General features: G+C 43.4%; 3 protein-coding genes across 32 annotated transcripts in view; 2 read left to right on the forward strand and 1 right to left on the reverse strand.

Annotated features, from left to right (window-relative positions):
* Positions 1-101: 101 nt before the first annotated feature.
* On the reverse strand, positions 102-2,805 carry mrps24 (mitochondrial ribosomal protein S24). The gene is made up of 4 exons (XM_062554016.1): positions 2,758-2,805; positions 2,406-2,486; positions 1,772-1,883; positions 102-867 (listed from the first exon to the last, which is right to left on the reverse strand). The coding sequence occupies exons 1-4, from the start codon at positions 2,794-2,796 to the stop codon at positions 584-586; spliced, it is 516 nt and encodes a 171-aa protein (XP_062410000.1). The 5' UTR covers positions 2,797-2,805; the 3' UTR covers positions 102-583.
* Positions 2,806-3,048: 243 nt separating this feature from the next.
* On the forward strand, positions 3,049-7,729 carry nudcd3 (NudC domain containing 3). Its single transcript, XM_062554907.1, has 6 exons — positions 3,049-3,398; positions 4,021-4,334; positions 4,527-4,659; positions 5,154-5,297; positions 5,998-6,186; positions 6,959-7,729. Exons 1-6 carry the CDS (start codon positions 3,201-3,203, stop codon positions 7,067-7,069), a joined length of 1,089 nt encoding a protein of 362 aa, XP_062410891.1. The 5' UTR covers positions 3,049-3,200; the 3' UTR covers positions 7,070-7,729.
* Positions 7,730-8,244: 515 nt separating this feature from the next.
* LOC134101444 (calcium/calmodulin-dependent protein kinase type II subunit beta) overlaps positions 8,245-12,549 on the forward strand; it is a 74,432-nt gene continuing 70,127 nt past the window's right edge. For all 30 annotated transcript variants that reach the window (XM_062555124.1, XM_062555125.1, XM_062555131.1 and 27 more), the window contains exon 1: positions 8,245-8,487. In XM_062555124.1, coding sequence (XP_062411108.1) covers positions 8,426-8,487 — 62 coding nt within the window. In that variant the 5' untranslated portion in view covers positions 8,245-8,425. The remainder of the gene's footprint in view (positions 8,488-12,549) is intronic.

The following is a 12,549-nucleotide window of genomic DNA, read 5'->3' on the forward strand; positions in this document are numbered from 1 at the left end:
AGAATATATTTATCATAGACATATATTTAACATACACTTAGATGTCAAAGTGCATGGCCAATATTTAGACATGCTTTCAGACAAAAGCTTCCCCTCTAAGATAATTTAACAGTTTTAATGATGAGTTTGAGTAAATACAATGAGAAAGAGTGAGTAAGGTTCAACAGGGAATGGGAATACACTATATTTGATTCCACATATTTCAGGAATTCACAAAAATATGATTCCATAACAGGACACTTACAACAGATTCAGCCTGTCAAAATGATGCCTGGTATGCCTGAATGTTGTGGAAACGAAGTTTCCAAAAGGTGAATCTCACCTTATTCCATATAGCCAATCAGGTGTACATACAGCTCTGGAAATAGACCACTGCACATTCTTCTGATGTCATCCTACGATTGCTGAGTGACATTTGAAAGAGTTGTAGGTCATATTCAAAATTAAGAGACCACTGTAAATTTCAATATGACCATCAACTCTTTTGAATGTCACTCAAAAAATGTGCAGTGATTTCTTTTTTTTTTCCAGAAATGTATGTGTGTACGCACGTCTGATTGTGTCAGTGTATGTACGTGTACATTCAGACATATTTGTAAACGGCCTTCTGTTCCAAAGTCTGTATTTCCACCTTGACAGGGCACTTGTAAAAGTGTGAGAGCAGAGTCTCTGTGTAGCCAATCATGAAGTAGAATTTCTGTGGCGGCAGCCTCTGCAGCATCAGGGCACATATCACTATGAGGTTCCCGCGGCGTTTGATGACCAGCTCGTTGGCCAGGCAACCGTGGAACGTGCCGTAGATGAAGCGACGAATGAAAACGTCCTCTACAGTTCTGTCGGCGGCACCCTCTTCCTCATGCAGGTTACCTGTTGGGACAAAGACAGGTGGGGCAGTGATGTCAGTCAGAGTTGTCATTGACACACTATTGTCTACCTCCCTAAACATATCAAGTGAGACTTTACTTAGGCACTTACTAACACTTTACTTACTAAAAGCAAGAAGAAACATATAGCCCCAATGTTTAAAAAACAAGGGTGATCAGAGAGCAGAGATCCTCTAAAATCAGCCTTGCCACTTGCCACAGGCCTTCTCACGGAAACTGATGAAAGGCTTGCCATGCAAGGACTAGCTTGCTGAGCTACACTGGCTCTAGGGGCACTCAATTCATATTTTGCACTTGACGTCACAACTGCTGGCTGGTGGGCAAGGACATCCTACTAGTAAACTAATCAAGGATCTTGCCTGGACCTCGCCAGTTTTACTATACGAAAGTTGGTGTTTTGAGGTGAAAACGACATGCCAAACAACTGCTTGCTGAGCTACACTGGTTCTAGGGGCACTCAATAGGCTATTTGCACGCAAGGCTGTTAAGGTACCTCATTTGTTTCTGGTGGAGCCAGGTGTGTTCGAATCTGCCACTATTGTTATTGTAATTAGTGTCTACACGTACCCACTTGATTGTTGCACCCAGTGAATCATCACGTTATGATGTAAAAGTATTCATGCATGTGCTAATTTTTTTTTTATTATTGGGCAAACCATACCTTCAGTGTTGGAGTGAAGATGTAAGGAGCAAAATATAACAGAAGATTCGGTTACAACACAGCTAACGCTCCACTGGAAACAAATGGAGGTACCTGAACACTCAACAGCCTTCAGTGCATCTCCTATTGTCATTAATGACAGAAGCCTGCAAAAGACGTGCTGCCTGAGAGGTCTTTGTACTGTGAATGTGTGCACAAAAGTGCCGGACGTGGGTACATTACTTACTGGTGTGTGCAGATAGCCAGCCTTTACGATGAGCGATCTGGTGTGGGTGAAGCGCCTGCTCATAGTTCAGGGGCCGGTCACCTTTCATGACACGAATACGGGCAGCTTTGTTCTGTAGAGACAACCAGGAATGGAGAGGAGGATGATGACACTGTGTGTGTGTGTGTGTGCATGTGTAAACTCAAAGGAAAACAAAAATAAACAGACCTATAGTGGCCATGCTGTCTGGCATTTGATTTGCCAGCCAGAATATGAATGAGGAAAAAGGCTGATAGTTTTTGCCCTTTCTCAGAGGTGTAGAAGTCTTAAGTCTTAGAAATACTTAACACCGGTGCTCACTAGTTAACTCATGTAGTGGCTGAAGAGTTATATTCATTAGATTCACCTGGTTCAGTGAATGGTTGGAGCAAATATTTGGCAGAACTTCTACGTTCTGAAGCCGGACTTTACAATTCTGCCCTTTCCATGAATGTGAACTAAGCACCGGCATTAGACCTGTCTGTGGAAGTAAGGCGACTGTTCTGTCTAACGAGGAAACCAATCAGCATCTCTCTCAATGGCAACTCATAGCTTAAGTTTAGAACCAAAGCGCATATGGAGAACACTTCACTGATAGGTGTTATCATGGCATTACCTTGAAACATATCGCAGTTGAATGAATTCCTCGCACTCCCAAAGAAGGGGAGTCACCAATAGACAGTCTTCGAAGCGTAGCCTGTAAAAAATAAAACAACAAAAACACACACACTTCAATAAATTCGCAGAAACTGCAAGCAGATGTGTATCTTGTACTGTAAATTAACGTTACAGCTAGCTAGCCAATGCCAGTACACCATGCTCCTAGTGAGCTCAGCCACAACCATGTCCATGTTTGAAAAGATATAGCAATAGAATGGCAAGAGTGCAGTGCACCACGTAGGTTACAAAGTATATTTGTCTACAGCTAATTACACTGAAATACTACAAGTTATTTCTCAATTTCTCACCCCTAACAGCGCACACCGACTTATCAAGGGCGTCGCCATTTTGACAGACGTCACGTGGGCTGGGCATTTATTTGTACACATTTCTGACCCATTTGTTATATTTTTCCGTTTGATGTATATAAATCTTTGAAAATAAAACAATGTGTATTATACATTTAGTTTGAATTGTTGCTTGCTTTATACATATATATTAGTCCCGCACAGTCCGTTTTCGTTTTCTTTTACTGGTAGGAACTATTATGTATATGGCAATAACTGCACTCCGTACAAGAAACAAATGTGACACGAGATAGAAGCTCTAGAACAAAATAGACTACCAGTCCAGCCGACAAGCGGGTTTAGTTTGCGCAGCTGAAGGGAATTAGATTTACAAACTTTCACCTTTGTCAAATTTAGCAATATTTCAGTCAATAAGTTAGTACTAGTCCTATTAAACATTAGCAATGTCATCATCGATAGAAATGACTGAAATGTACGACAACGCTCTACTTGGGATCTTACAACACGTTGGAAATATACAGGATTTTCTACAGGTCTACTTTGGATTTCTTTACCGAAAAACAGACTACTACCGTCTTCTTTCAGGTCCAAATGACCGTATGGGCTTTCCCCCTGGTGTAGCAGAGAAAATGGTCCTCAAAGTAAGTAACAAAATAATACTTGTGAACTCCAACATCTGGTTGGATTCTTCATTACTACTGGTAGCATACAGTACATCTACAGTATGCGAAGTTGTTAGGAAGAATACATAGGCCTACATGTTCTGTAGGTTAGTAGTTCAGTTAGGCTGTGCACAAGTTGCGCCATTTAAATAATCCATAATAGCCATTTCTCTATAGAAATTATTCAGAGGAATAGACTCTTGTTTACATACCCTGTGTGTTAAATGTTTGTCATCTCTCTTCTGAGAAACATCAGGGTGCAAGCTATGGCAGGACTTTTCGATTACACTGACAGATGTTCATGGCCCCGCTTTACTGGCTCCTTGAACAAAATGTTTTTGTATAACTACCAGCTATGTCAATTAATCTCCGAATACAGCTTATTAAACTTCATGTTTAATTAGTCCTTTGTGAAAATAAACTTAATACCAGTAGCATCATGTGAGGAAATAAAAATCAGAATATGCCCAATTTTTTCACAGTTGTCTGACATTTTCTCAATCAAACAACTAGACAATTAACCGAGAAAATAATCGACAGGTTAATCGACCATGGAAAATGAAATGTAAGTATTTTTTTGTTTTTTTTCTTCTCTCATCAGACCTTCAAAATCTTTGAGAAGTTTGCGATTGCGGACCGGGAGCGCGAAGCGCAGCGCCGAGCACCCGCAGCGGTTCAAGAGCTGGAGGTGCAGTCAGGGCCAGCGGAGGCAGGGGCCGTCGCCACGGCGACAGCAGCATCCAGCAGCAGCACGGACGAGTCCAGTGCTCCATCCCCGTCGCCATCTCCAGCTGTCGCACCGTCTCCAGCATCTCTCGCTGCCTCTTCACGGTCCCAGGGCGCCAGTGTTGCGCAGCCATCAGGAGGCGACCAGGCAGCGGCATCCACCTCTGCAGGAGCCACTGCAGCAGACCCGTGAGTGTTTAGTGTGTGCGAGGATGTTGCTCACTTCACAGTTCATGTCATCTTGTGCTTCTGCGTATGCCTCAGAGTCAAAGACATCCCTGAATACACCCCTTGCTCTCTGTAAGAGTCTATTGAGAGAGAAGGATCTGATTGATTTTACAGTAATGATGCTGTAACTGGACGTAAATGTTTTGCTTTCAGAGCCAAATCAGCTACCGAGAGCAACCCCGACAGCTATAATGGGGCTGTGAGGGAGAACTACACCTGGTCCCAAGACTACAATGATGTAGAGATCAAAGTTCATGTTGAGCCGAATATCCTCAAGGGCAAACAGGTAATGTGGTTTTCTCTCAACAGGCTTTTATAATCTTACGCTGAGAGCAGAGAAGACATGTTCATCCATCGACCATATATGTACATTTTGACTCATGTCTTGTAGTTATATACCATGTTTACAATACACAAAAAGTCAGGGATATTCGGCTTTAGGGTGAAATAGGTTCTAGGATGAACAGAATTCACTATAACCTTAACAGGTGAACTTAATGTGACCCTCTCTAAACTTCTAAATGCACCTATCCACTTTCTGTACTGAAACATTAAGTGTCACCCAAAAGCCAGATATCCCTAACTTTGTGTGAGAAGTGTTAACGTAAGGCAGTTTTATAAGCATTGAGTACAATGAGTAAATGAGCATTAAAACAAAATTTGCAATCCTGTTGCTCATACACCTAGAGTAGGTACTAAATCATCACATTTTAAAAGAGGAAAATGTCACTTTTGATTGATGACCTGGAGTAGCATTAACTTCACTTGATTTGTTTCCAGGTGTCCGTTAACTTTCAGTCAGACAGACTTCGCGTTGCCTTGAAAGAGGGATCAACAGAGAGAGTCCTGGTTGAAGGGGAGCTCTGTCACAAGATCAACACGGAGAACTCGCTCTGGAGTCTAGAGCCTGGACGATGCATCCTGGTAGGAAGTGTACCGTCAACTCACAGACCAGTTCTCGGGGCTTTTTCAGCTCGATTGTGTTTCAAGCCCCCAATGTCATCTTCTAGACGGTGCCACCGTCGACTTAAAGGCACCTAATCCTAACCCTAACAATAACCCATGCCTAACCCGAGCGCCTTCCAGGCAGCGCTGCCTTGAAGACAACGTCTGGGGCTTTTAACGCCAAGAAACGCTTGTTCAACTCTGAAATGATACATTTGCAATGTGTACATTTGCATGATACAAACGCAACCTGCTGTAATGAAAAATGCTGCAAAATGCTGTAGGAACATGTGGATTTTGTTTCCGCAAGTTTTATTTGTTTACTTACAAAAGTGGTCAAACTGTAAAGAAATGCTCAAAAATAAGTCTGCCCACTAGGTGTTTACTTTCATAGATAGATTGATAGATAGATATACTTTATGTACGTAGATTGAGAAATAATATTTCAGTTAAATGTCATGAAAATATTAACAATTTAACCTGCGTGCTCTCCTCCAAGTCTCACTCAGTAAGTTGGGAGAGGTGTGTGTGTGTGTGTGTGTGTGTGTGTGTGTGTGTGTGTGTGTGTGTGTGTGTGTGTGTGTGTGTGTGTGTGTGTGTGTGTGTGTGTGTGTGTGTGTGTGTGTGTGTGTGTGTGTGTGTGTGTGTGTGTGAATTTAACCTGCGTGTTCTTGTCCAGGTCTCGCTCAGTAAGTTGGGAGAGGTGTGGTGGAGTGCTGTGCTGAAGGGGGAACAGGAGATCGACATCAACCAGATCAACCGTGAGCGCTCCATGGCAACGGTTGACGAGGAGGAGCATGCAGTGCTGGACCGCCTGACCTTCGACTACCACCAAAAACTCCAGGGGAAACCTCAGAGTCATGAAATGGTGAGGAAAGCCTTCCATGCTACATTTGGGTTCAAGTGCCCATCGGGACCCAGGTCCGAATCCAACCTATCCAAACATAAATAATAGCATTATATGTGTATATAACAAAAAATGTGTAGTACAGTATATTTAAAGGTAAAGGTAATAACTGACATTTAGCACTGTTAAAACAAAGCAACATGGACTCACAACGGCATGGTCTGGAATTCTTGCACTGTGTTTGCTGTTCCACCATGGCTACAGCTACACACTAATTATCCAGTTATGCCTGATCTTTTGAATAACGATCAGGTAGAGCAGTGAAATTAAATAAAAATAGGGGTACAATGCTCATGCATATGTAATGACAAATATTTTAATAGATTAGATACGTTTGTTTAAATTGTTTTTTCTTTACTGTAGTACTACTATTCTCTGTGGTGTTTGTCATTAACTGTTATTAAGCTTTGCTATTAAAATGTTATAGATAGATAAGGAAAACTTTATTTATCCGAAGAGAAATTATTGAAATATTAAATAATCACCATCGCTAACAGCCAGGCCAACAGATGCCCTATTTCTGCCAAATGACTGTAAAGATACCTAGATCAAGTGCTATATAAATATAATGTTGTCATGGTCAATGGTCTACTTTCTAGGCTTTATACTGCATCTCAGTAGGTCTGTGTGAGTAGATCTCAGCACTCTTTTCTTTTCTTCCTGTGTTGCTTTATGATGGATCTCTGAGCCTTTGTGAGTCGAGCTGAGCGTTCTCTTTCTCCTTGTGTTCCAGAAAGTCCATGACATGCTGAAGAAAGGTTGGGACGCCGAGGGCTCCCCCTTCAGGGGTCAGCAGTTTGACCCGTCGATGTTCGACATCCCTCCTAGCGCTGTCCAGTTCTGAAGTTCACATTAGCAAACAAACAATCAAACAAACAAACAAACAAACAAACACCAACACAAACAAGCACACGTTCCTCAGCCGGCACACACCTGATTTGTGGTGCACACCCTCCGGTGGGAGGAGATAGAACACCTCATGGTGTGGTGACCCAGCTTTGACTCAAATGCCAACGAAAGGAAAGAGAGAGGCTTGATTGACAGCTATGATATCTGATTGACTCTTGTGTAGGCCTTCCTCCTCTCCCTTTGTTTTGGGCATGATGGGACGTGTCTTTTCTTAGACAAGTTACAGTTACAATGAAATGTTTGCTTTTTTCATGTGGTTAGCGTTCCGTGCTGAAGAGGAAAATGTCATGGGAGCTTATGATTGCAGTGTTGAAATGGTGGACAGGTGACCCCTGTCACATCACCTGTTTATTGTATTTTTCTTGCCCTCTTTTCAAACCAAACTTTTTTATTTGGTGCGGTGGAGGGATCTGTGATGCAGTTAGAAATCAACCTAAATGTCAAAGGCCAAGGCCACCATGTTGGTTTTAAATGGCATGTCGGAAGACGTTGGAAGAATTTGACAGGCCAGAGTTTACTTTTGGGTCATTTTGACATATTTTGCTTGTTTGTGTGTGCCTGATTTCAATAAATACAGGCGTCTGTTTAACCTGAAGATGTCTTTTAATTTGTTCTTGAAATGCTTGGTAACCTGTAGCGTGCGCGCGCACACACACACGCACGCACGCACGCACGCACGCACACACACACACACACACGCACTGCGTACTGGTTTCGGATTGTTTACTTTATCAACTCCAAGCAGTGCAGAATGTATCCAGGAGAGGACGCTGCTAGCCGATACCGTCATATCGGCACATTGAAACTTGAGACGTTAAATATCATCATTGTTCATTACTGTATGTGTAATGTAGTGACATGCGTAACAACACAAATGAATGCGGTGTTCGAGAATTTATAAACAGGGAATGAATAGTAGCCTACGCTATTTGTGAACGGTGGTCTAGATTGTCCTTTTACGCCAAGTGATGTAGTAAGTGTTATTAGTATTTAAATCGATGGACACTCCGCCCTCTGTCGAGGAAGCTTGGGAACTGACGGAGGAGTCGGCGGATATCGAGTGTAGTGCGACTGAACCAACCGCACACACTTCGAGAGAGGGGTTGGAAAGGCAACCAAGCCTGCGCGTCAGCAAACCTCTCCCTTACGCGAAACCATTTACTTTTCTGTAGTTTTAAACAAAAAGCTACCGCCGCCTGCTCACCTGCTCACAGGAAATTAACTTTTGTGTTTCAATCATAAGGTGGAGTTTAATTTTTGGTAGCCAGGAGCCGCGTTGAAAGACGGAGACATGGCAACGACAACCTGTACACGTTTTACTGACGAATATCAGCTATACGAGGAACTCGGAAAGTAAGAATTTGTTTCAGCATTGTTGAAGTTATGTAGCTAATTAATGATATAAGAAAGATTTGGATATATTCGTATGTTTCTCTCGTTTTCTCGGTTTGCATATTTGCAAATGTGTGCGTTGGTGGAGCTGGCGGAATGAAGACACTTTCACAATTCTTCGAACACTCTCATATGACAGTAGGCTGGTTGTCACCGAAGGTGGTTGTCATTAAAAGTTAGGGAGCCGAGTCCACTGACTTACTGGTGTTGGCCGTGTTGGCGACAGTTGCCAACATTCTATCTCCCCAAGCCGTTTCCACACCTCATACAGCCGCAGCAGTAGGGTCGCTGCAACCAACCCGCGTTTTGACAGCTCAAAATGTCTCCGTCTTTGCCGGCCCTTCAAGAGTTGCACGGCAGCCGGAGACAGTGACATTTTGAGCTGTCAAAAGGCGGGCGGCTGTTTGCGGTCTATAAAATGCCCGTGGTGGCGAAGCATGCCTAGTGCCTGACGTGAGGACATTATTTTGCCCCCCTCCCCTTCACTTAGTATTGCGTTTCTTTGCCTGGTTTTCTGCTAAATTATTGAACGCCCCCCGTCTTGTCAACCACAGGCGTTATCTAATAGACCCCGTGTGATTATGTTACACACATTTATATTTGTCTTGAAGGGAGTCCGTGGTGTCCACGAGGTGTCTGCCGTTTCGAGGTTTATGCGATTCTGTTTCAATGTTGACAGATCGGTAACGGACATGCGCGCCAATCGCGCGTGGGTTGATCTGTTGAGAGAAGGTCTCTCGCTCGTTCGTTTGTGCAAATGGGTTGGGAGCAGTGCAGGGCCTACAGCAATTTATACACAGGAATACTGGTTGTGATTTTATCAAGATTTTGTTCTCGCTGTACACATTAATACAAACTCATGATTAAAAAATAAGTTGCCATTTCGGAAACAAGGTTTCACTTTTGGTTATCTTACTGCCTTTACAGGTGAAAGGCACTGTGAACAGGGATTTGGGTTGGGTTCGGCCTTGAAGACGTTTAGCCTAATGAGAATATTGAGCTCGAACCTGACATTCAATCTACCAGACAACTATTAGCAAACAATCATACGTTTTTTCAACATCTGATAGATTGTTGCCCCTGGTGGCCTAGACTAGAGCCTATGCCTTTTCCGATTCAATTTGTCATAGTGTGTCTTTCTGAATTTGCTTGTTATTTGCCATCAAAATTCCATTAAGCTGGTTTGCCTTCAGATTAGTTGTTGTGGGTGTAATCAGAACAGCCATTGGTTGATCCCTTCCAGAACTGGAGTCCTGGCAATTTTCAAACACTGACATTATTCAAAAGCGTTGTTGAGCAGTCTTTGGATTCTAAAATTGATATGATTTTATCCTATGAACACTGATTCTTAGGGGTATAAGGGGAGAAAGAGAAAGAAAAAAAGAACTGTACGTTTGTGGGAGAGAGAAATAGTGGGTTTAGGTGGGTGGGTGTGAATAGAGTGGAGGGGTGTGTGTGTGTGTATGTATGTGTGTGTGAATGTATGATAGAGGTGTGTGTGTGTGTGTGTGTGTGTGTGTGAAGTGTTTGTGTGTGTATGCATGAGGTGTGTGTGTGTGTGTGTGTGTGTGTGTGTGTGTGTGTGTGTGTGTGTGTGTGTGTGTGTGTGTGTGTGTGTTGTGGCTTCTTTCCCCGGGCCTTGACAGTCATGTGAGCTACATATCAGACATAAATCAGCTCTCTGCAGCTTGGCGTCTCCTCAAAGACCGTACACGTCTCTCTCTCTCACATACACACACACACACACACACACACACACACACACACACACACACACACACACACACACACACACACACACACACACACACACACACACACACACACACACACACACAGAGAGAGATGAGAACCACACAGATTAGAACTAAACACACACTCTCTCTCTGTCTCTCTCTCTCTCACACACACACACACACACACACACACACACACACACACACACACCTCTGACAGTCCACCTACACACTGGGCCAGTCAGTGGCAGTGCCTCTGCTCAGCACCCCTGCAGCTCTTCAGCTCTGCAGGCCAAACCCTACCCGCTGCCTCTCTCTCTCTCTCTCTCTCTCTGTGTGTGTGTGAGAGAGAGAGAGAGAGAGAGAGTATATGTGTGTCTCTGAGAGTGAGAGTGTCTGTGAATGTGTTTGTGTGCAACTGTGTCTGTGATTGTGTTAGTGAGTAAATGTGTCTGTGATTGAGTGTGTCTGTAAGTGAGTGCAGCTGTGAGTGTATCTGTTAACTTGTCTGTGAGTTTGTCTGTGGCTTTTCCGTTGATGTGGTCTTCACCTTCTCTACTTTGTCAGTAGAGGGATGTTTGGTTGTGTTTGCTAAGAATGACAATCTGAACGGCTATGTGTGTCTGCATGTGTGTTTGTTTATGTGTTTATGTGTTTGATGTGATGTGAGGCACTTCATCTTTCACATCTGTTCTACTTGTAGATGAAGAGACAAAGTGAGTGCTGTGTGTGTGTGTGTGTGTGTGTGTGTGTGTGTGGGAGGGTGGGTGTGGTTGTGTGTGTATGAGTGAGTGAACCGTGAACTGTGCATGTTTGTAACCTGTCGTAGTGTCTGAGTTCACTCACGCATCATGGACTCATGGAAGTCTTGATCCCCTCGTTGTCATGTATGCTAATTGCTTGGGAGGGAACTTAGGTGAAGTGTTTCGCAACTCTGCTCAGAATTTGTGTGGTGCAGAACGGCTTACTGTTTAATACAGGAGTTGCTGGGTGGAAGAGAGGCCAGAGGATTTAGTTCTAATGCTCCAACTTCACATACTTTTGTTTATGTATAACAGCTGACAGGGGGGATTAAAATCTGGCTGCTTCTTGATTATGCATCATATTGTCTGACCTGGATTACAGTCATCTGTAAGACAAGTCATTGTGTCGTGTTTGACAGTGAGCGGAGATTAATGTAACTCCTTCCTGGGTCACGAGCCTGGGTCACATCAGAAGGATGTTTCTGTTTCCTGTCCAAACCAAACATCTGTGTATTCCCTATAATGGTCAGTCAAGCAAAAGCCTGTGCTGGTCTCTTTTCGCCTGGAGGTCGCGGAGGGACATATGGCCACTACTCTTGTCACTGTGTGTGTGTGTGTGTGTGTGTGTGTGTGTGTGCGTGGCTGCGTGCATGCGTGCGTGTGTGGTGTGTGTGTGTGTGTGTGTGTGTGTGTATAGAAGTCAGCAGTGCCTCCATCCTAACCCCAGAATGTACAGACCTGTCCGTTTATCCACTTATCCTTCACAGACAATTATCTATCTGTCTACCAATTCATCATCATATCATCCATCTGTCTGTCTGTCTGTTATTATCTATTTGTATGTATGTATTATGTGTGTGTGTGTGTGTGTGTGTGTGTGTGTATGTGTGTGTGTGTGCGTGTGTGTGTGTGTGTGTGTGCGGCTGCTCCAGAGCTGCTGGCTTCAGCAGTGGTTGGTCTTCCGTGTGGTGCTGTCTGTTGTGTGCATTGTGTAACTGCGTTTCTAAGGTATGCTAAAATTAGCCCACAAACGATGACATCAGGCATTATCACAGTCTCCACAGATTTAGTTATGCAAGCTGCGCTGAAAATATCACCAGGAAGTAGGTTCAAAATCAGAGGCCCTTGAAAGATGGCAGACTTTTTTTTTGGTTGTCTTGCCGTTCTCTGTCTGTGAAAATATGGAAATGTTGTGCGGCTGCTGTTGTTTCTGGCGTCGTGTATTAGCGGTGACTGTTAGAGATATACAGCCATCTGCGGAACGCTTCTAGGGCATTACAACTTAATTGCCTGTCACCGGGGAATCGTTTTGGGAATGTCTACAAAACCAACAAGAACATCACAATTAGACCACTGCTGTGTTTGCCGATCATAAGCTACACAAGCATTTTTTGTGGATGGTTTTGCTCAAACACAGAAAGATTGTTTAATAATGATCAGGGCTGTGATTAAAAACCAGTGTGTGATGGAAAAACAAATCAATGCATAGCGTATTGCAATATTCATGCAAATCTATGCATTTTTTAATGCACACACTTACAACA

This window comes from Sardina pilchardus, chromosome 14 (assembly GCF_963854185.1).
Source record: "Sardina pilchardus chromosome 14, fSarPil1.1, whole genome shotgun sequence".
Lineage (NCBI taxonomy): Eukaryota > Metazoa > Chordata > Actinopteri > Clupeiformes > Clupeidae > Sardina > Sardina pilchardus.